General features: G+C 40.4%; 2 protein-coding genes and 1 long non-coding RNA gene across 4 annotated transcripts; 1 reads left to right on the top strand and 2 right to left on the bottom strand.

Moving 5' to 3' along the window:
- Positions 1–5,861: 5,861 nt before the first annotated feature.
- Positions 5,862–10,374, bottom strand: LOC133948719 (uncharacterized). Of its 2 annotated transcripts, none has more exons than XR_009920089.1 (3): positions 9,853–10,374; positions 8,752–9,260; positions 5,862–8,188 (listed from the first exon to the last, which is right to left on the bottom strand). It is a non-coding gene; the product is annotated as an uncharacterized LOC133948719 (long non-coding RNA). The 2 variants fall into 2 exon arrangements; XR_009920090.1 differs by having other exon boundaries at positions 9,877–10,366.
- Positions 10,375–16,742: 6,368 nt separating this feature from the next.
- On the top strand, positions 16,743–17,654 carry LOC133948710 (dual specificity protein phosphatase 18-like). The gene has a single exon (XM_062382667.1). The coding sequence runs from the start codon at positions 16,953–16,955 to the stop codon at positions 17,496–17,498; it is 546 nt and encodes a 181-aa protein (XP_062238651.1). The 5' UTR covers positions 16,743–16,952; the 3' UTR covers positions 17,499–17,654.
- Positions 17,655–18,236: 582 nt separating this feature from the next.
- On the bottom strand, positions 18,237–23,927 carry tgoln2 (trans-golgi network protein 2). Its single transcript, XM_062382654.1, has 4 exons — positions 23,718–23,927; positions 20,774–21,561; positions 19,911–19,994; positions 18,237–19,809 (listed from the first exon to the last, which is right to left on the bottom strand). Exons 1-4 carry the CDS (start codon positions 23,770–23,772, stop codon positions 19,804–19,806), a joined length of 933 nt encoding a protein of 310 aa, XP_062238638.1. The 5' UTR covers positions 23,773–23,927; the 3' UTR covers positions 18,237–19,803.
- Between the last annotated feature and the right edge of the window lie 204 nt (positions 23,928–24,131).

Below are 24,131 nucleotides of genomic sequence, written 5' to 3'. Positions count from 1 at the left end.
GCTATCCAAAAATGTGCCTAAATGACCCTTGTATAGCTGTGGAGAGGGTTTATATTCATCACTGAACAATAATGAGAGAATAACACAGCAGTGACCTGGCAGGTTTTTAAAGGTTACATTTAACTGTGTTACACATTTAAAGGGATCAAGTACCTGCATGCTTTCATCTTGATTGTTCAGTTTTCAACGTCAACTTGATTTATTGTTGGGAGAAGCACAAGACAGAGAGCTGTTTGTCAACTTCTACATCACTTTCTTAGGGGAGTTGTAACAATCTGAACCTCTGTTATAGAGGTGTTGTATGAACAATGTCTTTCCATCTGTTTAACTTCTCCTGTTGTGCAGGATCTACTCCTTATTTCTGCTCACCAGTTTGGTTTTTCAGAATACATTTTGGATCACAAAGGCTCAGGTTGGAATACACAAGCTCTAAATACCTGTGAAAGAAATGTTACATCTTCAACAAGGTACTTCTCAAAAAGAACCTCTATGTTGAGGTACTACTCAGAGAGACCAGAGTGTGACAAAATGCGACACACTTAAATGTTGTAGTTACCTGAGCCAAGGACGTTATGTTTTCATCTGCCTTTTGTTTGTCTGCCTGTGTGCAGGATTACGCAAAATACCATGGAACTTGGTGGAAGGATGTTGTCTGGGTCAGGGGAGAATCCATTTATGCAGATTAGGCGGCAGATCCAGGACCTTTTCTGTCAACACATTCCTTGATTTCTCAGGGAATAATTCATGGATCTTGATGAAAAAATGTGGTATTTGCAGAGGACTGATATTTATGAGTGTGTGCATTTTACTGCAGATCAGTATGAAAATCTGGATCTAGTGAATTTAAATGTGGTTTCATAAGGCGGCTGTGAACTCCTGAGTGACATTCTAGATTTCTCTGTTTTGAAGTGCGGCAGTGATCTGGTTAGACGTGGTGTTGTGTTTTGACAGACCCAGGCAGGCTAGCTGTTTCCCTTAGCTTCCAGTGTTTGAGCTAAGCTAGGCTAACTGACTGCCGGTTTCAGCCTGACAGTGCCGTGTCAATCTCATCACGACAGCAGTTTCCACTGATCTGGGAAAGTGAGCGGTTATTAAACTAGACGTTCATCAGTGAAGCCCCCAGGAGCTCTGTGCATTATTAAGTGATGCATGTGTAATGCCACATTATTGTTGGGTACATAGCTGTAGGAAACATGAACGTGTTAAACTGTTTGAGCATGTTTGTTCTACATGTTGTATTTCAACAATCGTAATGGCTGGTCGACTAATGTCTCAGTCCACTCTGTAATTTATCAATGAGTTTGTGGTGTGGGAGCAGAAATGATGCAGCCCAACTAACAAGAGTTTCTCCCGTCCTCCTCCCCCCTCTCTCCCTCTCTCCCTCACTTTTCACTCTCACATTGTGTCTCTAACGAGTCACGTCCATCCAGCAATTATTATGAAATTAAAGCTATTTTCCGTGGCCGATGTTTGCCCTGGTAATAACCACGCCGAGATAGGCTTCATTCATTTAGCATTTTAGTTCAGCTCAATTCCTGTCGCATTAGCAAGAGGAGAAAAATCAGAGTGTCACTCAGATATTCTGCTTAATGGTTTGGCGATGGCCTGGCCTTTTTCTCTCTCTCTCTCTCTCTTTCTCTCTCTCTCTCTTGCTCCTTTTCCTCTCGCGATCCTCCTAACCCTATCTCCCTGCCAATTATACTGTTTAATCTATATGTAGATAATGGTGTCCAAGACCTCCCTGTTGAAATGTCAGGTGTGAAGAGGTTATTAGCTAACTTTTAATTACTGTCCATCATTTACCGTCCAGCAGGACAGATTGGCCCTCTCCGACTGTCTGCTTATCTGCTCTCTGGATGTTGGCTGCAGGCGGGGAAAAGAAAGACATTTAGGAAGCACGGGGTCTCGGACTTAATATCACAATTTTCACACCATTAACAAGGATTCAGTGTTTGGAAGAATGGCACGGCAGCGAGGAGGAAATGGTGTGACCAAGTGGATCATGTGTCAAATAGTTTAATGGAAGCCGATCATGTGTTGAATAGTTTAATAGAAGATGATTTAAAAGTTTAGAAGCAGAAAAAGGGGGAAGGATGTGAGGCGAGAAACAGGGGAGAGAGAATATAGCTGTAGTAAAATATTCCACAAAACCCGACTACAAGTTTGAAGGTCATTTTTCCATCAGCATAATGCAGAAGAAAAACCTGTGCCGTCAGATTTTCCAGAATACACCATGCACATTGTGTTGATATAGCATCAGGTCAGTCCAGGGATCTTTTGACAGAGTGAAGAACCTGCACTTTTCTGAATACAAAGATCGTCCTGTTCATAGAGATTAGCCACGTTTCTCACGTCTTTCAATGTTTTAAAAGTCTGCAAACCATTTTCTTGAACTCCCCCTAACCCTCATGTTTAAAGCCCCTATTGTACATTTAAAGAGCTGCAACCCTTGACCCAAATTCTGCTGCTCTCCACTTTCCTTCCCGCTCTCCCATACTTGTAGAGGGGCCCAAAATAATATGAGAACCGGCCACGAGCTCCAAGTCTTGTGTGCATTTGTTTTGTAGTGGACTGCGAGAGCTAATTTTATGATACATGAAGAAATATGCAACATCTTCTCTAATGAAAATGAAAGAGCCTTTGGTTTGTTGTAAGAATACATTTTTATTAAACCAATATTGCTAAATTTCCAACATTTTGCAGTGAAACACAACTTTTAGTAGAATACTTTGCATGGCATTTTATTATTTACCTGCTCTGTGAGGGGGGTTGTTTCACTGGAGTTTGTAAAGGTGCTTCCAGTTGATATTTTGCACAGCTGTATTTGCATAATAAATAAATAAAATAAAAAATAATAATAATACTTTTCTTTTTCAGCTCATAAGATAATTTAAGCACTGAGCATGCAGCAGACCATAATAAGATATACCACCTAAAAGTAGAGAATCTCAACCATGACATAGTCTCTCGTTTTCATTCTCACTACGAGGCAGAGATGCAGATATAAACACACACACACACACACATACACACCTGCAGGGGGAGAAATATCTATTTAGGCCTTGAACTGCCTTTGAGGGGATTTACTATTTTAAACTTTGCAGGGCCGGGCGCTGCTGAAGTGTGTGTCTTTCTGAATATAGACACATGGGTCTGTCTTGCAGGGTGAAGGAATGAAGTTTTTTTTCTGGAGACGCTGACGTCTTAAGCCAAAATATTTATCCTCACTAGCAGACGCATCAGGGAGAGAAGGCGGATGAGATGTGCAGAAGGGAGGATTACCATCTCACCACATCACAGTGGAGCTACCTTATTGGACAGATATATCCAGCAGTTGATAAGGCACTCGACCATTTCACTTAATTAAAATGTAAATACATGGACAAAAATTTACTCATAAAGAATTATAAATGTAACATTAATGTTTCTACTTCAGTAAAAGTTAGTACTTGCTTTTAAATGTAATTAAAGTACTAAAAGTATTGGAGTACTTGAGTAGCCTTTCCCCTAATGCAATGGTCTAACTGTGCCTATACTGCATATTCTGTTTATTACAAGAATAACACAGACTCTGGACAGACAAGAAAGCTGCAGAATGCAACTGGAGTTTCTAAGTTAGAATAAATAAAGAATGAAAACAAAATGTAAGAACATTGTAAATAGTCTGTATTTATATAGAGCTTTTCTGGTGTTGATGACCACCCAAAGCTCTTTACACTGCATTTGCCATTTGCCATTCTCCCGTTCACAAACACATTCAGTGCATGTAAATAAATGTGATTCTCTTCAAATTAATAACATCTGCCGTCAACGCTGCAGAGAGAAATAGTTCCCATGAAGGTTTACTTTTTTCTTCTTCTCCTTTGCCATCTTTTATAGCTTAGACAAATTCCACTGGAGACAGTGAGCTACTATTCCAGTAGACATCCTCCCAGTAATGGAGTCTCTGTTGACACAGAGCTGGATCGCACATATAAACACACACACACACACACACACACACACACACACACACACATGCACTGTGCTCAGAGATTCCTCTTTTCAATCAAGGACTAAAATGGAAATAAATAAGTTGTGAAATTCTGAGACGAAAGCCTAATTGTGGAGATATTTCTTGTCCCATTTTTCATCGCTTCAAGTCTCCCTCTCTCTCTCTCTCTCTCTCTCTCTCTCTCTCTCTCTCTCTCTCTCTCTCTTTCTCTCAATGGGCCACTAATATCTCTGTGACATCCTCATCCCTGTAGAGCATTAGTGTGTTTTTAAAACTAACCATCCACCGGAGAACATCATTAAGCCGATTCATCTTTTTCATCCAAACATACATCCCTTTGAACTGGAGTTTGTGTGATATTTAAGACGTTAAGTGGAGCCTCACTGTACTGTGAGGGGTTTTGTGGGTGTTAAGACTCTGCTCTCTGAGCTCTGTGGTGAATTACAGCTGACCCATGAAGACCCCAGGCCCTGCGCTGCTCCTACCTTTGGAAAAACCCCCCCTCATCTGGATCACATCGAGCTAAAATGAGGGGCAGAGCAGAGTAGACCCTCGTCTGTCTGACACAGGCGAAGGAGGACGCTGGAATGAAGGTTCACTGAGGTCTGTGTGTCTGTGTGTGTGTGTGTGTGTGTGTGTTTGTGTGTGTGTGTGTGTTTGTTATACTCCAACTAAATGTCAATCATTTAGTTGGAGCATAAGAACCAGAAAAACAAGAAAAATAGGTATTTATTAGATGTATTTGATGTATTTAGTACTTGTAATAAATACATCAAGAAGTTTAATTGGTCATGGCTGAACAAACCGTGGGACACTTTGGCGGATTTAATGTTATTGGACTCTGATGCTGTCTGCATTGCTGGTGACCTTTGACCCTTTTATCTCAACAGACAAGGGATTGGAATCAACAACCAAATGTGTCACACTTTTATTTTTATTTTATTTAAGTCACCAAGTACGATCCCATAATAGAACATGAGGTTTAAAGAAATTCAGAGACGGGTAGTTTTAACCATCAACGTGAAATTTGATCAAAATGAATAGTAAACAGTTTGACATCGTTACACCAGTGCAAACCTTTTTCCAGCAGCTGCTGAAAATCCAATAAGCAAGTGGAAAAACTCATATTGCACCAAAAAAATATAAAATCGTGAAGGGTTGCTGCCCCCTGCTGTCACAAAGCACCCATGACAAATCTAAAATCCTACTGATGTGTAGCCAAATGTACCAAGATTAATATTATTTTTAAACTTATTTTACTTGTAAACATGAACAAACCTTGAAAAACTCCCTCCACACAGATCACTTGTAACTTAGTTCATTTAAAAAATAAATGTGTCCAGATATATGTGCATGTCACAAAAGACTGAACTTCTTACCTAGAAAAATTAAACCCAAGCCCCAAGTGGTTCAGAGATCAAATTCAGATACAGACCATTGAAAGACTTTTTATTTATTATCTTTTAAATAACACAACCAATGTTATCAGTATGAGAGTACTACTGTTGAATCTTTCCTTGTGTATATGTGTGTGGGCAGTAATGATGTGTGAGTATGATAACAACAGTCAGGAGAGTGAAGATGTTGTGCTGGTCGAATACGTGGCTGCACGGGACCTTTTGCATTACGCTTGGTTGTTAGCTGTTATGAAAGAGAGACAGAAAACCTGTTTTGTTTAGATATGTTTATTACATAAGTTTATCGTAAAAGACAGCTGATGAATTAGAAATAAGGAATAAAAATAGTTGTATACATTGAACTCCTTTTTATTTACATGCCATGATGCATTCACATGCACCGGCCGATTGTCTTAACTGAGATTTAGAGGCATGTTAATGCTCATTTCTTTTGAATGAGTAATAGTGGAAACATTTGGCTCCGATGACTGTGGTCACATGTCACATTCTGCGCAAACACTCACATGCTCTTCTGTGCTCTCTCTGATACACGCGCACACACACACAAACACACACACATACACACACACACACACACACACACACACACACACGCAGGCATATTCAATCCTGTCATGAATTCATAAAATATTAACTCTGTTAGTACTTTAAATAAATAATGCAACTCCTCAAAATCAGGCTGCTTCAGTAAGTCTCATCACAAAGTGAGTTAGTAAATTTAGTTGTTGTTTTTGTTAGATCATTAGTTTATTAGTGGGTTAGTTTGTTAGTTTGCAGAGAGCTGTTGAAAACGCTCTTCGGGTTAGTAACTGTTCACTTCAGGTGATGTTAGTAGCTGCTGAGCTCAGTCAACAGGACTTGTGATGTTTTAGTCGTACGGCTCACTGCACTTATTCATGACACTATAGAGGATATTTAGGATAAAGGTTTCCATGCAATGTGATTTAAGGAACATCATTGGTGCTCATATAGATCGGATCGGATCAAGGAAATTAAGAAGGAGACATCAGGACTGAACGTGTTTCAGTCAGGGAGAAAAGAGATGTTAGTAAGAGCGACAGGCGGGTATTTACACCCTCGCCATTGTTAGTATCAACACCATATGGAGTTAGTAGTGGAGCGGAGGTTTGCTTGGCTTGTGTGTGTGTCACTGCACAACAAGCCAGGCACTCACCTGCACAGGTTGACCACGCAGGGCACAGACACAGACACAAAGCTGCTCTCCGAATGTTTGGATTCAGCCCTTGGCGAGTGAATAAACTGTAAAGATCACGTGGAATCAGATGAGAGTCAGCTTCTGTTAGGTGCGTGGTCAACCCATCTTTATACCAGCAGCTGCGTCTGCTCCTCTTTTCATTTGGTGGTTAATAACATTTCCCTTCCCATGTCCTGAAACCCTTCTTGACGAGCTCACCCTAAAAAGGTTTTAGATTTTTCTTTGTGATTAATAATTAATCTGATGGTGGCCATTGGTAGAAGGATTGCAGGGTCATGAGAGAGGAGTGTGTAAAGCAGAGGGTTAGTCATTGGGTTAGAGAGGAACCAGGCCAGCCAACAGCATTCAGAGGACAGGTTAGTAATCATCATTAGCACACATTAGTACTGTTAGGTATTAGTGAGATACTGTTAGTAGTACGATCCAGACCTGGGTAGAAAGCTATTTGCACGTAATTATTAGCATTTGATGTCATTTGCTTAAGTATCAGATGACGAGGCTGCGAGCAACCGAGCAGTGTAATTAATGCCAGCAGGCGTTGTTTAGAAAACTACACACCATTAATTTCCAGCAGCATTCTTGTGATTATCTAAATCACAATCACCCAACTGGTTCTACAATGAGGTCGTAACAAATGCTAAGAATCATATGTAAATACTTTTGTTACATCCAGTGGCGTTTGCACATTTTTTTTTAAAGAAGGTCTTCGGCTATGGGGAAATCACAGTTAAGCAGTTTATAGTTTCAGGCCCTGTGCAAATATCAGACAGACAAATACACATGCACAGTTGCGAGGATGAACACACACAAACCTGATTAGAGCCCATGCATACACACCAGAGCACTCACACAGACACACAAACACACCCACACTGACAGTAAAAAAAACCTTCTGTATAAAGTTACTCAAATTAGGAGGATTCAAGACAAACAAAGACATACTGTGTAGATCACACTTTGTAAAATGTGTGGACACCATCCTCACACACTTAGAATACCATTAATGTATAACAATGTATTCTGGTCCTGGCCCAGATACATTCTTGCTTTGTTGGGAAATGACCACACAAGGAAACACTGTTGTTAAAAGTGTCTCCTACACGGGCGAGAAGTGACTACAGCGTGAGACAGAGTTACCAAGGTAACAGTGGGAAGAGGTCACTGCACACGGCAGCTGAGGAAAGCGAGCGTGACGCGTTCGATGGCTGCAGTGTCAGTGGTTTTGATCAGCCAAAAGTGAGAGCGGGGGTGGATGAAGCTGGATTTGGTATTACTCACAGCAGGGGATGAGGGGGGTGAAACACAGACGTTTGAGGGGGTGACAAAAAAACAACCTCAACGCTCCAGCGAAAAACTTTTTCAGATGAAATACATTCCTGTTTAATCTGATCATGCTCACACTGACTACACTAAGGAGCGGCGGGGTTTTTAACTCTTCAAAGCTGCGTTCACTGACGCACAAAGGCAGCAGAGATCATCTGTCAGGTGGGGGAACACTCCAACATGGATCCTCTCCGTCTGAAGGTGCAGGAGAGCAGTGGTGGCATCGTGCATCGATCCCTGGGGGAAGGGGGGGAGGGGGGGGGGGGGGATACAGTTACAAGAAAGTGAACAATGATGAGCTTTACATTCCTGTTGACGACACCTACAAGACATGCTTTTAAAGACATATTTCTGTTGCGGTCTAACAAATATGCAAACACTTTTTTTTACAGGATAATCCTGCCTAATGTTGAATAAACGAATCTGAAAAGTAGGTTATGCTAATCTGATTTGGTCATGGTCTACTCTTTTAGGTTGGTTTATCTCCCCTCTGAACCATAATCCTGGAAAGGAGAGTGGCATATAGCAGAAAATATGGCAGCGATTTAACACATAACTAATCTCTCATGTTCCATCTGTTCCCCATTTATCTGCACTCTCAGCCAGCACAGGGGCTTAACACACATATATAAACAGGGAGGGACACACACTGTATGTGGGCAGAGCCAAGATAAGATTCCATAGAAATGGGCTCAGCGGTTTATATTCATCCAAAACCCTTATATAACAACTCACGCTGTAAAGTGAACATGAGGGAAATAAAAGTCAGGGTGGTGTAAATATACCCAGAGATCATTTACCAGTCTTGTTGGCACAGCGGAGGGGGGGGGGGGGGGGGGGGGGGTTGCAATGTCGCCAGGTTTACAATGAGGTCCAGGGCGAGCCCAGATCTGCTCTTTCTTCAGTGTAACTGGAGAGGAACACACAACACAAAGCAGCAGAAAAGTGGGACGCAACCCAACTGTCTTCCCTGTGTAACCCCAGGGAATGGCCCTTCTCTCATTTCTCCTTTTTATTTAGAGACAACAGGGATGAAATACACCCAATGCTAAAAGATGGATCACAGGAAATAGGCTTAATTGATGTAATTTATCTTACTGGCTTGACAGAGTTGCCATTAAAGTCTCCTGTGAATGTGCCTGTCCTTAACTTCTGTCACGATGTGAATAAAGATAATCCAGCCAATACACATAACCTGTCAAGCTGTTGGTTCCCATGTGGATCCTCCTGGCGTCCTGAAAGGTGACCTGTCAGCAGCTCCGTAGATAAGTACAGCGTCATGTCCGTGCAGCAGTGTCCACAAGGTTACCTAAATAGATAAGGCATAAAGAATCAATGTATAAAACATAAGTAGCTGATCATAGACATCTGCAGTTTAGCCTCTATGCTTTTAAATCAAATTTGTTGCTATATTTTGACCCACATTGCCTTATAGTGACCCAGAAACTAAATAATTATATATTTCACATAAGATAAGAACTTTAGACTATGTCTAAAAGGTACAACAATAGGTTACAGAAACTGCAGTCATGCTATATATGTTAAACTACCTATCTGATGAAAGCCCGTGTATTGGCTATGCTGTAGCCTACGACTGCCTACAGCGGCAAGATTAAACAGATCGTATATCTGAACATGCCATGATTCCACCAGAGATTGTTTTTCCATAAATAAACATAATTTGATATTCATAAACCCCCCAAGGGTGTCACGTTGAGGCAAGACATTCTCCTCACACCAGGCCCTCTGCTGCAGGATGGTAAATGAGTGAATGTTTATCCAATCAGGGGACTGAAATCACCCAATGTGATATACGTTGATATTAAGCACAGTCAAAATGAGTGTGAATGCAAAAGAAGAAGAGAATAAAATGAACTACGGGATTATTTTCATTCTCCTACCTGATTCCTTAATTCATCACGCACCTGTCCTGCAGCATCGCGGTGAAAAAGAAACCACGTCTTCCTTCTCTTCTTCTTCTTTCCATCCTGGCAAAAAAAGCAGTGTTGCAAGCAAACACACGCAATTCTGTGGGTGTGTGTGTCTGTGTGTGTCTGTGTGTGTTTGTGCCGTGAAAGGCGGCTCTCCGCAGACACACACTAACATGTTCCACGGCCGAGCGTCGTCTATATGGTTGTGGAGCCGACAGCAGCAGATGTGGGAGTGCCAACAACAGCTGCGCACTGACTGACGGGATGGTCCAGTCCTGGGTAAACAGGGACAAGTGGAGACGGAAAACCCCCGAGACAAAGGAAATGGATGGAAGGTGTTAGAGAGAGAGGGGGAGGGAGGGAGGGAGAGAAAACGTCCCCTACCACGGAGAGAGAGAGAGAGCACAGGACTGAATGAGCCGGTGCTCTCTCGCTCTCCAGCTGCTGCCTCCGCCGCCGCCACAGGTTCTACTCTCTTTTGTATGCGCGCCCTTCATCCACCATCTGTGTTTCCAGGGCAACAGAGCAGCGACCGCCTGCAGCCACCAACACCAGCAGCATCCACCTGAAACCCAACAACACACTGTGCTGCTGCTGCTGCTGCACTTCTACTGAGACACACTGTGACATAACTCCTTTTAACTTCATGATCCACTGGTTTATGCACACACTCAGACACGCACACACACTAGCGAGCACACACATACACACACACACACAAGACACACACACACACATCCTTTCATTGACTGCGGTCAAGCCAGCCAACACAGAAATTCTACTGCGCGAACATACTGACATTTATGGTAAACGCATCCAAAGCTTTTTTCAAAATAAACTGTTGACATACAGGAAATATACAAAATGCATAATTGAAAAGGAAATTGATTAGATTATATTCACAAGAGGTAAATATCGTCTCATTTATCGTGTAATTTGTATGAATAGCTTTTTGACTGTATCAATTTAGAGATTTTACAAAATAAAAGTCACATAATTTTAGCTTCAAGTAGCTAATTTCTGGATATTTCAAAGTACTTTGATCAATAATTCCAGAGAGAGACTGATATGCCTGTGTTCAGGACCTTTCAAATTATCAATGTATTTAATATCAAACATAATTACTGTATAGATTAAGAGATTTTTCAAAGTAAAGTCCAACACGTGTAGGGGAGAGCGGGGTAATGCGGGACATTTATTACATTTGCTCCACTCTAGGCGAGCAAAAATGATATATTTTGACACGTTTCCCAATAATTCAGGATGTTTTCTAGAAATGGAAAATGAACAGAATGTCTTCAGGACAAAGGGCAGTGAAAATATGATTGTTTTAAAAAAAGTGGTCTTGTGTCCCACTTTACCCCAGCTACGGGGTGAAGTAGTCCGCTTACTTTTTCCACTTTAAAACTACCATGACAACATGTTGTAATAGTTAAAATCCCGACAGCTAGATTGACAACCAGACATTCCAAAACTAATATCAGACTAGTAACAGAATCATGGGGATTGATCACTTAAGCACATTTATGATTATTATGATTCATGTGATCTCTTGCACACCCTTGCTTACCGGCACATTGTTTCTCTGTCCAATTGGCAGGGACAAGGATATTGTTTTTCTCTGCGTATTCAAATACCAGTTCACGGCACTTAACTGGAGCAAGGCCATGGAACTGGTCAGCTAAATTATGTATTTGGCAAGCTCCTCCTCCATCTCATCTGTGAATATTCTCTTTACCTCAGCTACTGCACCCCAGGCTGCTGATTTTACTTCCCTTTTCTCTTTTATCTTTATGAATCTTTTGAGGGTTGTTCAGCTAGCATCAATCACATGGTTTTATATGTTGGAAGTTCACCAACATGTATGATATAAGTTTTCTACCTGATTCTATTTGTTTTGACACAACAGTTGATTAAATTCAAAGCAAGAAAATTTACTTTTACATGCAAAGAACCATTTTTGTGAAAAACATATTTCCACAGCACCAGCACCAACTTCTCCTTCATGGCAATGGGGGAATGGGAGGGGCTTGAAAACATAATGGTCAAATGACCACAAAAATGTTCAGTTGCCTAGATACAGGGGGAATCTCACATTACCCGATGTCCCACATTACCCCTCTCTCCCCTACAATCAAATCAGTTCATTTCTGGATATTTCAAAGTTCTATAAAAAACTTTGCTCAATAAGTTCAGAGTAATGCCTGTGTTCAGGACCTCTCTGACTACCTACATGCTATTTATCAAATATTTTTTACTGTATAGATTGAACTGATTTGATTGTACACATGTTGGACTTTACTTTGAAAAAATCTCTTAATCTATACAGTAAATGTGTTTGATATTCAGAATGTAGGTAGTCAGAGAGGTCCTGAACACAGGCATATCAGTTTCACTCTGAACTTATTAAGCAAAGTGTTTTTATTGAACTTTGAAATATCCTGAAATGTTCTATTCCACAGTGAAAATGATGGATTTTACTTTGAAAAATCTCTTAATCTATACAGTAAGTATGTTTTATATTCAGCATGTAGGTAGTCAGAGAGGTCCTGAACACAGGCATATCAGTTTCACTCTGAACTTATTGAGCAAAGTGTTTTTACAGTACTTTGAAGTATCCAGAAATTACCTACTTGAAGCGATTTTTATTTTTGTAAAATCTCATAATTGATCTTGTCAAAATGCTATTCATATAAATGACACAGGTAAGACAATGTATACTTCTTGTGTATTTAATCCAAGAAATTCTTTTTCAATTATGCATTTTGTATAAGCTCAATGTTAACAGTTTATTTTGAAAACCGGACGTAGGCCCACATGAGCTCTTCCTCTAACTTCGAGTACTCCGTTGCCGTCACCTTTCTGGGCGGTTTGGATGCGTTTACCATAAGTGTCAGTAAATGAGTGCAGTAGAATTTCTGTGTCGGCTGATTTGACCACAGAGATGCGAGTTTCGTCTGGCTTGACCGCAGTGGTTCATTGTGTGGTTCGTATTTAATCACTGTTGCATTGGGACTTAATGAAGCTCCTCATGTTTTCAGTGAAGCACTTGAAGTGTTGTGTAAAGGCTTTTAATAATAATAGTAATAATAACAATAATCATAATCACAATAAGAAGAAAAACAAGAAGTAATTTGTGTTGAGATTTAAAGAACTATGCAAATGCTTCACACACACTATTTAATTTATGTAATGCAGATGTGACGAATTTTGTGGTATATATATTAAAAGATAATACACTCCTGATCAAAATCTTAAGACCAGTTGAGAAATTGCATGAATTTGCATTTTGCACTGTTGAATCTTAGGAAGGTTATAATAAGAGCTTCAAAATGCAAAAAGAAGAAATTGGAACAAGAGACCAAAAGTTGTGAGCAGGCAATTTATTGAAAACAACAATTTAACTCAAATAGGCTGTTCATCAGCTAATCAAAAGTTTAAGACCACAGCCTTTAAAAGCCAAAATCTGTGAAAAAATTTGGATTCCATGTCATTTTCTGTCAACTAATCATACTGTGAAGATCTCTTGATGGCAAAGGCAAAAAAGCTCACCGTCTTTGAACGTGGTAGGATTATTGAACTGCATAAACAAGGCCTCTCACAACGTGCCATCGCTGCTGAGGTTGGACGCAGTAAGACAGTCATTTTGCGTTTCTTAAAAGATCCTCAGGGATGTGGAACAAAAAAATCAAGTGGTAGACCCAAAAAAATCTCACCGCCGCTGAGCCGGAGGATCCGAATGGCTGTCCGTCAAGACACGGGCGATCCTCTTCCCAAATTAAGGCCATTACTCGTGCTGACTGCAGTCCAATAACCATCAGACGGCTTCTGCGAAGGAAGGGCTTCAAAAACAAGAAACGTCCTCAAAGCCCACGCCTCCTTCAACGCCACAAAATTGCCCGTTTAGACTTTGCAAGGGAGCACCAAACATGGGACATTCAAAGGTGGAAGAAAGTTTTATTCTCTGACGAGAAAAAATGTAACCTTGATGGTCCTGATGGCTTCCAACGTTACTGGCATGACAAGGAGATGCCACCTGGGATGTTTTCTACGCGGCACAGTGGAGGGGGCGCCATCATAATCTGGGGTGCTTTTTCCTTCAATGGAACAACGGAGCTCCAGGTTGTGCAGGGGCGTCAAACAGCAGCTGGCTATGTGGAGATGTTGCAGCGGGCATCCCTCATGACTGAGGGCCCTCGTCTGGTTGGTAACGACTGGGTTTTTCAGCAGGACAACGCTCCAATTCACAATGCCCGTCTGACCAAGACTTTTTTCCAGGAGAATAACATCACTCTTTTGGACCATCCTGCGTGTTCCCCTGATCCTAATCCAATTGAGAACATTTGGGAATGGATGGCAAGGGAAGTTTACAAAAATGGACTTCAGTTCCAGACAGTGGATGCCCTTGGTGAAGCCATCTTCTCCACTTGCCGCAACATTCGCACTAGCCTTTTGGAAACACTTGCATCAAGCATGCCAAAATTAATTTTTGAAGTGATCAACAATAATGGTGGAGCTACTCATTACTGAGTCAGTTTTTGACACTTTAATTTCTGTTTTAGGAGGTTAAGGTTTTTTTTGAGCTGTGGTCTTAAACTTTTGATCAGCTGATGAACAGCCTACTTCAGTTAAATTGTTGTTTTCAATAAATTGCCTGCTCACAACTTTTGGGCTCTTGTTCCAATTTCTTATTTTTGCATTTTGAAACTCTACTTAGAACCTTCCTAAGATCCAACAGTGCAAAATGCAAATTCATGCAATTTTTTAACTGGTCTTAAGATTTTGATCAGGAGTGTATATACTATTTTCAATTCTACATTTAATCAAAAGGGTTCCCAAGAGCGTGGAGGTTTTTGTGGTGTTCTTCGGCCAAAGGGTGGTGCTAGAGGAAAGGACATTAAAGTGAGATATTCCAGGGGATTTGGGTGTGAGTAAATCATGATACTGTGCTGTTATCATATGTGGAACATCAGAGCAAAAGAATGAACTAAACAAATAAACTGTAGACAGTTGTGGTCTACATCAAATCCGTGTGAGGAAAACTGATCTCTGAAATAATTAAATATTTGTAAAGAAATAATGTCAATATACAAGTGAATTAAACAAGTTTGTGATGCACAATGACAACTTTTATGGTATTTTTCTGGAAGCTGGTGAAAGGATAAGATTCACAAATCTAAAGATGTCTTCCACAGCCTCTTTATATATTACTCAACTTGCATCCCCCATTCCAACTGCACATCCATGTATGGCTAGAATTGCTGTCAATCTCTATGTTACATGTAGGTGTTCGCATCCTATCGGATAGTAAAAGCTAAAACGTGCATTCCTAAATCACATCGTGTCCTTCCGTCTTGCCACTGGTGAAATACGCAAAAGAGTTGAAGTTGATAAAAGTTGAAGTTGGTGCCTGTCTGTCTGGGAAATCTGAGTTAGATATGAAAGTCCCTCAACGTAGACCCTACAATGTACTGTTGGTTGGTCCTTTATCTATAACCTAACCTTTGATACTGCTTGGAGAGAGAATGGAGTATCTGTGGAATTTGGACAGGCACTATTCTCCTGTACAAATATAATGTGTAATATACAATATACATTTTATATAGTTAAATATACAGTAATTTGTGAGGATGGTCAAAAATTCCTCAAGAACACAGTATCATATACTGTGGGCTACATGCCATTCTACTTTGGTAACACAACATCCCAAAGCAGGCTGCAAAAGGCTGCACCATGGACTGTACCCACAACAAAATCCTTTCTCAATGGACTTGATGAGTCCTCTGACATGGAAGTGAATGCAAGAGTCTGGTAAAGAGATGCAATTTAGTTTTAGTAACAGAGTCTGTAATGGAAAATTCCACTGATCAATGTCTTACTACTGTCATGTTTTCTGTGCACTTATGATGCAACCTCAAAGTTCCACCTCCTGTTGAACTTTATGTTTGCAACTGTATGCTGGGTTTGATTCCTCTTTCTGTAACAGTGATGCAAGACAGCAGGTGACTCTGTGGTTAGAACCCACATCTACTGAAATGAGGGGTCGCTTCACAAAACCTCTCCTGTGCACGGTAAAATTTGACAAATATCCCATAAGGTCGAACATGATTTTCTGTTGTCATGTTTATGAATCTGTTTCTGCTTTTTTTTTGGGGACGACGGGGAACAACACAACTCTTTTGCTGAACTTCAAGTCCAGTGTTCACCACAATCTGACCTTTCTTACGCACCTCTTCCTCACTCTGACTTGACTCTGTATGTAGATGGGTCCTCCTCACGTGACCCTGTCTCTGGTACTAACTGTGTTGGCTTTTCTGTTTGTTCAGATAAACATCGTTCTCCTTTCGAGTTCTCTTCCTCGTCAACTTCTCAGAAGTCAGAGAACATAATGCTGCATGAGGCAGTCAGAAGGAAACTAATGTTTACATTATGGGTTTGGTACTAGATGTTGACGTGTTCTTCACTTCCTCAGAAGAGATGTAATGGGATGACATACAACCTCTGGGTCACAGGTAGCTTCCAATCTGCAAAGCTCTTCTTTTACAAATTACCAATAATGGCAGCAGGTCAGCTTGTGATGTTCCACCTGCCGTGAGTCAAAGTGGACAGACGAGAATCAGGAAATTCTTAGAAAGGGTAATAAAAAGCTTGTTTGGAGGAAAAGAAAATGATACAGGCCAAGTGTAGTGGAATTTTTGGCCGCCGGTTGGGAATGGTTTTTCTTAATCATTAATGAGCTCCCTTTATTTAAATATTTGAGTAATTTTTTGTAAAATATGAGCATAGTTTTAATCATAGCTTGGCACAGCATCAATAAAAATCAGTCATACGGAACATCTCAAATGTAACTAGGTCAATGTATGAATCACTAACGTATTTTTGTTTTCAATTAAATAAAACTCTTCCAATAGGGGGCGACAACGTGTGCGCATACACGTCTGCGGTTTGTCCGTCCTGACTTGCCCTACCAGTGCCAGGCAGTCCCGCGCAGTTTCACCAGAGCGTCGGTGGATCTATAGACCGTATACAATAGACCGTGTGGGTGGATCCCATGCGGTGGATCTGTGTGTATGAGTCCGTCTGGTCCTGCAGGTCTGTCCGGCCTGTGTCAGGTCACCGAGCATCTCTACCTCAGTAATGGCCGAGCGGCCCGAGACGCCGCTCAGGTCAGTAGCTGTAAAATCTCTTGTATCATCAGCGTCACAGAGACGAGGTGGAGCTGTCCTCCTGCCGCCGGGGTGGAGCACATCCACATCCCGCTCTCCGACTCCCCGGGCTCCCCTCTCATCGATCACTTCGACCGGGTGTCGGACATCATCCAGCGGACTGCAGAGGGCGGAGGCCGCACGCTGGTGCACTGTAACGCGGGTGTGAGCCGCTCCTCCGCGCTGTGCATCGCCTTCCTCATGCGCCACGGCGGCCTCTCTCTCCTGGAGGCCCACGGCACCGTGAGGACCTCCAGACCCATGGTGCGGCCGAACGTGGGCTTCTGGAAGCAGCTCATCCGCTATGAGATGGTGCTTCGTGGGTGCAACTCCGTCCGAATGGTGCCCTCGTCCATCGGAGAGATACCAGACATTTACGAAGAAGAGTCCAGGAATATGACGGCACTGTGAGGACCTATTGTGTGTGTGTAAAAATCTGTACATATACTGTGTGTGTGGGGGTTTGTGTGTGTTTGTGTGTGTGGAAAAAAAAACACCGCACATAAACAATGTTTTACAACTTTCAGAATGATGTTCTATTAAAACCAACACATACTCGTAAAAAGACCAGTGTTTCCTTGCCTCTTGCTTTTTGACCCCTGAAAAGTTATTGGGGACACTTGGTACATTTTGGATGTCTGAATATTCAGTTAGCAGGATTGGATTCTTAATTAAACCAGTTTTAGCAACAAAGGAAGAATTATTTGATTTGTAATACTATTTAAATATAGAAATAACATGAATCTTTGAAAATATAATAATTTTGCTCCTGAGTGAAAGTTGTGGTTTTAAACAGCAAAACATTCTACAAATCTGAGGTAGATCATTACAACCTGTTGTGCACAATGAATAAGCAATAAATCTTTATACTATGAACATAAGTAAAATTTCTTTTGAAAATTTCTATTGCAATTATTATCATTTTATTTCCCATCCCTGGTGAAATGTTTCTTCTTTCCGACCCAATCAATCATCACACAAACTCTTTTTTCTTGATAACCTTTGGATGACAAATTGTACTGGATACCTTTATACATCATTGTATGTGGTACTAATATTCAAATAAATATCTTAAAACATAAAGTCAGAACATGAATTAGCAAAGCAGTTGTGAAGGCAGTTCAGGAATACAACTCATCTGAGACCAGAAAAGTACAAAGAGCATTTATTTTAGAGGCAATAGTCTTTTTAGTTGGATGAGCAATGAAAAATTTGAAGGACAGCGTTTTTATAGACAGCCAGTTTCGAACAAAAATCAAATAAACCTTATGCTTAAGCTATTTAGCTGTATAAGGTCATCACACATTTTAGGTTTTGACCAAACTGTAACGACGAATGACTATTCAAACTACAGCTTTGCAGATTTCACAATAAAAATATATTTCTGGGACATACTTTGATTCTGCTAAGATAAAACTGACAACGTATCCTTTCATCACAGCAGCCCTCCCATAGATTATGACCCAGTAAAAAAAAAAAAACGCATTAAATTATGAAACAGGCACATTACAAAAGTCACACACTGATTCACATTAAATCATAATTTGGCACAAGTCAGCTTTAAACATCAACACACACATTTCTCAAGAGGAGAGTTTAAATATAATGCATTAGTGGTCAATCGATTTATCCCCAGAGACCCTTTTCTGTCCAAAGTGCACAACGGACAAAACAATGCAGCTGTTTGCCAGTTTCCTCTTCCAGTTCACCGTTTTGATTAAAACCCACCACCCTGACAGCAGTTAAAACTTAAGTTCGTTCCCTGCATTTAAATCCACCGGCTCAACATGTTTGGACATTTCGCTTGAAGATTGAGACGAGAACATTGATAACAACCTGTTCACTAAAGATGAAGCTCCATCTAGTAACTGCAACCCTTAACATATAACTTTTGGTTTGGTGTAAACAAAACAAAAATACCAAGTGAGCTGGAGGGTAGATTTTGTTACCTTCTCTCATAGAAATGCAGTCTTTATGCCTAGCTTAGCTGTATTAGAGCTATATTTACCAGGACGCTATGAGAGAGGTGTTGATCCCTTCATCCCTCCTGTAGCAAAAAAGAAAACCTTTTTGTTAAAGATAAGCTATTTTTTCTATCTTTATCTGTCAGCATGTTTGCAAATCAGCCTTTAAGAAGCTGTAGGGGAAGAAAACTGAAACATCTGAAAATAAAGGTTGCTTTTACATTCAACTGGCCAACACCATGAGCCGAAATCCCATTGTGGTTCTACTGTACATCTAAAGTGAACCTCAATACATTTTATCTAAGACATCTAAAACATCTGCACAGAAAGTTTACACACCTGATACTTTACTACTATTCAAATGGCTTATTTACGTACACAGTGCAGTCACTAATGTACTATACAAAGAAGGCTGGATTCCAAACAGCTCATTTTTTATCTGCTACAGAAATAACCTGAGTCGGGTCAAATTATATGATTGCCTCAAAAGTGGAATAGCGACGCAAGTGCAAAAATAACATGCTTTTTATTTTTTTAAACCTTCACTGACTAAGTCCCTCAATAAGGCAACAATGTAATCTGCATAGTCATGCAATGAGCATCTAAAAAAAAACAACGTACAAAATAGAGCAATTAACACAAGTTGCCCCCCCGAGAAAATATCTAACGCCGATGTCCGCTCGCCCACTTCTCACAAAACCCATAGTGCAAACAGCTGCTCCAGGTAATATCTTCATAAGAATGACTTCAGGTCACAGCTGAAAGACAATGCAGAAAATTCATAAATCACAACTTAGTTGATGACAGTAGATTAGAAAGGTCGAGTGAAAAGTGTGGGGAGGGTACATCATCAATTTACCTCCTGCTCCAGCTTGTGGTATTCTGTTGAATTGTGTCGACGAGTGGATCTGGATTTCTTTCCCTCCAGAAGAAAGGCGATAATCTAAAAAACAGAGAATGAAAAAAAAAATGCTTCAATAACTGTTTCAATTTGCTAGCCTAGTCTTCAAAGAAAACAGATTTTACAAATGCCAGATTGTCATGGAAAATGTAAAATGGAGCGTTTAGAAAATGATGTAATCACAAGTACTTCCTGTATGCTCAATGTTCCTTAGTGTAATGAGCATGAATCAGAAACGACAATATATAGCGGCAGCTATATACCGTTTTTTCCGTCTGTTTGGTTGACACTGCTGGGGTCTAATTACAAGTTTGCAGCTAAATAAATCATTACGGCACCACATTACCAGGATCACAAGTATATGCCTTGACTTATTTTACTTGGACCACAATGTTTTTCTGTCTCTGGAATTTGACAGATCGTGGATAAAAGACTTAACTGCCATCTATTGGACCAGTATGTTTGTTTGTGTTCTCGTCTGCACTAGATATATGTAAATATATTTAGAATATATTTGTCAAGTGAAGATTGTATGGACAATGATTTTCTTTTTTTTAAACAAAGGGGAAAATAAAAGGCAATATGCTTCACAGGCTATTTAGCATTCATAAAATTAGACACTACCATGAGTTAAAAAGATTTCCATTACATATGGTGGATATCTGAGTGAAAATAGAATCGTGACAGAGCTAGAGCTCAAATGTTTGAGTTTCATTCTTCTACATCTACTGATGTTGAAAAAACAATACACAGACAACAATGGTTGACCCAAATTAGTATTAGTAACTTCAAAGTGGTCTGAGTGGGAACCAAAGATGTACCTTGCGCTTGTTGTGGTAGGTGATGTAAAGCACTGCCACAAGTACAGCTGCAGAAACAAGGTAGGCAAAGAAATGACTGCTCTCTGTCTCCTCCCCCATTCCAGGTATCTTAAACTGAAGTCTATCTTTTGTTTTTCCACCATTTCCATCTTCTTCTCCGTCTGGACTTTCCTTCTTGATCTCATCTTGTGGTTTTTTGTTAGTTGCTTCTTCATCTGTTATTTTCTCAGTTTCTTCTCCTGGATTTCTCTCAGCTGCTTTTACTTTTGTTTTTTTGTCAGTTGTTTCTTCATCTGTTATTTTCTCAGTTTCTTCTCCTGGATTACTCTCAGCTGCTTTTACTTCTGGTTTTTTGTCAGCCGCTTTTACTTCTGGTTTTTTGTCAGCTGCTTTTACGTCTGGTTTTTTGTCAGTTGCTTCTTCATCTGTTATTTTCTCAGTTTCTCCTCCTGGATTTCTCTCAGCTGCTTTTACTTCTGGTTTTTCCTCAGTTGTGTCTTTCTTCTTGACATCCGGTTTTGGTGCTACCTTCTCGGTTTGGTTTGTCAAAACAGGCACCTGCTTCTGAACCGTTGTCGTTGGGCCTTTGCTATCCTGACTTTTTGTCGTTGTATCAGACAGGTTTTTCTTAGTTACCGCCTCTGGTTTTTTGGTCTGGGCCTGACTTTTATTTGCAGACGTCTCTTCAGGTTTCCCCATTTTGGCTAGATTGTCGGTGCTGTTTGCCTGAACAGATGGGCTTGGTTCTTTTTTGTTTGAAGGTGGAACCACATCTTGTGCTGGATCCCCTGTAAGTAAATCAAAGAAGATTTTAAAATTGACATTAGAACACAGAACCTACCTTAAACAACTGACTATAAAGTAATCTGATAATAAAAGCAATGCATGCTGCCATTTTCTGTTTGCTTGCCTTTCACTACTATACCTATATTCCAGCTGTAACCGTTGGAATATTTGTCCCATCTTTTCATTAATGTCCTCAGTTATCTTGTTCTGGTTAGTTCCCCCAATTTTATCAAATGGATTATATGCGGTGTAGTGTAACATGATGGCCATGACTTCAGTGCAAAGGAGTCAGCCTCTGCACGCTGCAAAATAGCTTGGAAATATTACTCCATACAGGCTCAATAGGAATGGGGAGTCACTAAACGGCATGATCAGTATGAAAATGAAAATGATAATTTGAATTATATGCGTCCACAGACTTGAAGGTATAAAGTATCAAGATGCACGGATGCTGTTCTGGCAGCATGTTGTGTTGCAACACTTTATTAAGACAATTGTGTGTTGTTCCTTTAATTTGTCTCCAATTTATCTAGTATGTGTACAGGATAATTGAGTGCAAATTACATTATTAAAAAATATTTTAGGTTCATTATCATTATTTTGGCCATTTTTAATATTTAATAAATTAAAAGACAGGTGATTAGAGGAGAGAGACGATTGAAAAGAACAAAAAGCAATACGAAAAGCTATGCCACTCGGTGAACAGGGGGCATTGCATTCTCGACTGCTTTGTGAGAATTGCATGCGCGATAAGGGCAGAGCGGGACAGAGCAGACATTTTGATAAAATTGAGCTTTGAAAATGTAATAAATGTATGGCAGTGTACTGTATTGGATTGCACAAGAGTGTACATTTCAAACAGTGCAATAATTATATTTGTGGCCATATGCAAATCGAGGCCTTTATGTAAAAACATTGTGCTGCAGTAGCAGCTCCCCTGCAGAACATGTTGAGGAGCTGAGAAGTTACATATTTTGCATTGAAAATATGAATTGAAATTAAATTGAATATTGTGCATTGAATAGAAAAAGTTGCACAACTGCCCTTCTTTATGTATATTTATTTCTTGTACTTTCAGTCTTCCACAGAAATTGCCAAAAATAACGAGTATTACCCTCCTAAGTGCATTTTTGGAAGATATCAACAAAATCACGACTGTCTGCTGTCCTGGCTCCTAAATGGTTGAATGAGCTCCCCAATGACATCAGGACAGCAGAAAGTCTAAACATCTTCCACCGCAAACTAAAAACACACCTCTTCCTACTATACCCTTGAAAAAAAGTTTAAACTAACAATTAAGTAGCACCTACACGGCACTTACTTACAGCACTTTGTAGTTTGGCTTTCTTGAAGAAATGGTACTTTCTTTATTCTTGTTTTTCTGGGTTTGTACCCTCGTGGTTGAATGCACTTATTGTAAGTAGCTTTGGATAAAAGTGTCAGCTATATGAAATGAAATGTAATCTAAGATCTAGGCTTACATTTGGAATTAAAAAGTGATCTTGGGCCCAAAAAGGCTGGTGACCACTGGTGTACATGTACCCTGAATATGACAGTGTTGGTCTACCCATGTAACACCCCAAATCGTTTACCCAAGGTTCATACACCGCTGATCCAACGTTGGATAGTAACCAGGCAAATTGGTCCTGTGAAAATTTGTCAGGAAAAGTTCATTGTCATCTGAGGTGCATAGATGCATTATTGACCATATTATGGCCACATCTTTATTCTTGGTGAGGGTCAAATTCTAGTTTTAGATGATTCATTATGTCCCCAAACTGTAATTAACAGGAACTTGGAGGTTTTAAGAAGAATGAATGTTGAACAATAGAAGTCAGACTGTGGTTGGCAGTATGATTCCCTGGCCCTCAAACTAGAAATGATTTCAATAAGAGCCTTTTTTACTGTGTGGAACGTTCCATTTACTGTTGTATTTGTTGTTTTGTAACAGGGAATAAAAGCGGTTGCGGTTTAAACAGAGAGGTGTTTCCATTCAGGGTGGCCTCTGTGGCTAGTTTAACCTGACACCGTCTGCGTCATGTCAGGATGCTGCTGTCCGACATTAGCTTCATTAGCTAACGTGGGTGATTAAACCAATATTTCTCTGACAGTGGGTCTGAAGGAGGAAGGAAAACAAACGAATCCAAACTCCACTCACCTGAGACCGAGCAGAAACACAGAGATATCGTGAGGAGCAGGAAAAGCGTCTTCATCGTCTCACCAGAGAAAACAACACACCGTCCAGTGTGTCCTAGTGTGTGTCCGCTTCGAGCTCAACACGTCACAATCCGCGTTGACAAATCCGGCTCGACAGGTTGAAGGATTTGACAACTCAAATCTGTTCCTGCTTCCGGGTACAAGCCAGCCAGCTCTTCTTCTGCTGCCCAAAACACGCAGGTGATGCTCTGCTGCCATCTGCAGGCGGAGTGAAGCTATAACAAGAACCACTTTATTACACGACATGGAGTCACAAACACATAGAAATATCCCTGGCATTAAAATACAAACAGACAATATATATATATATAAATGAGCATATCCAACGTGAAATTAAAGTTAAAAATTAATTTAA

Source organism: Platichthys flesus, chromosome 3 (genome assembly GCF_949316205.1).
Source record: "Platichthys flesus chromosome 3, fPlaFle2.1, whole genome shotgun sequence".
NCBI lineage: Eukaryota > Metazoa > Chordata > Actinopteri > Pleuronectiformes > Pleuronectidae > Platichthys > Platichthys flesus.
This window is presented reverse-complemented; position numbering and strand designations above follow the sequence as displayed.

Coding starts and splice junctions, on each gene's coding strand:
- LOC133948710 (XM_062382667.1), top strand. CDS start 16,953: ATGAGTCCGTCTGGTCCTGCAGGTCTGTCCGGCCTGTGTCAGGTCACC.
- tgoln2 (XM_062382654.1), bottom strand. CDS start 23,772: ATGAAGACGCTTTTCCTGCTCCTCACGATATCTCTGTGTTTCTGCTCG. Junction 21,562..23,717: donor GTGTTTCTGCTCGGTCTCAG/GTGAGTGGAGTT, acceptor ATTTACTTACAG/GGGATCCAGCACAAGATGTG. Junction 19,995..20,773: donor CCTACCACAACAAGCGCAAG/GTACATCTTTGG, acceptor TCTGTTTTTTAG/ATTATCGCCTTTCTTCTGGA.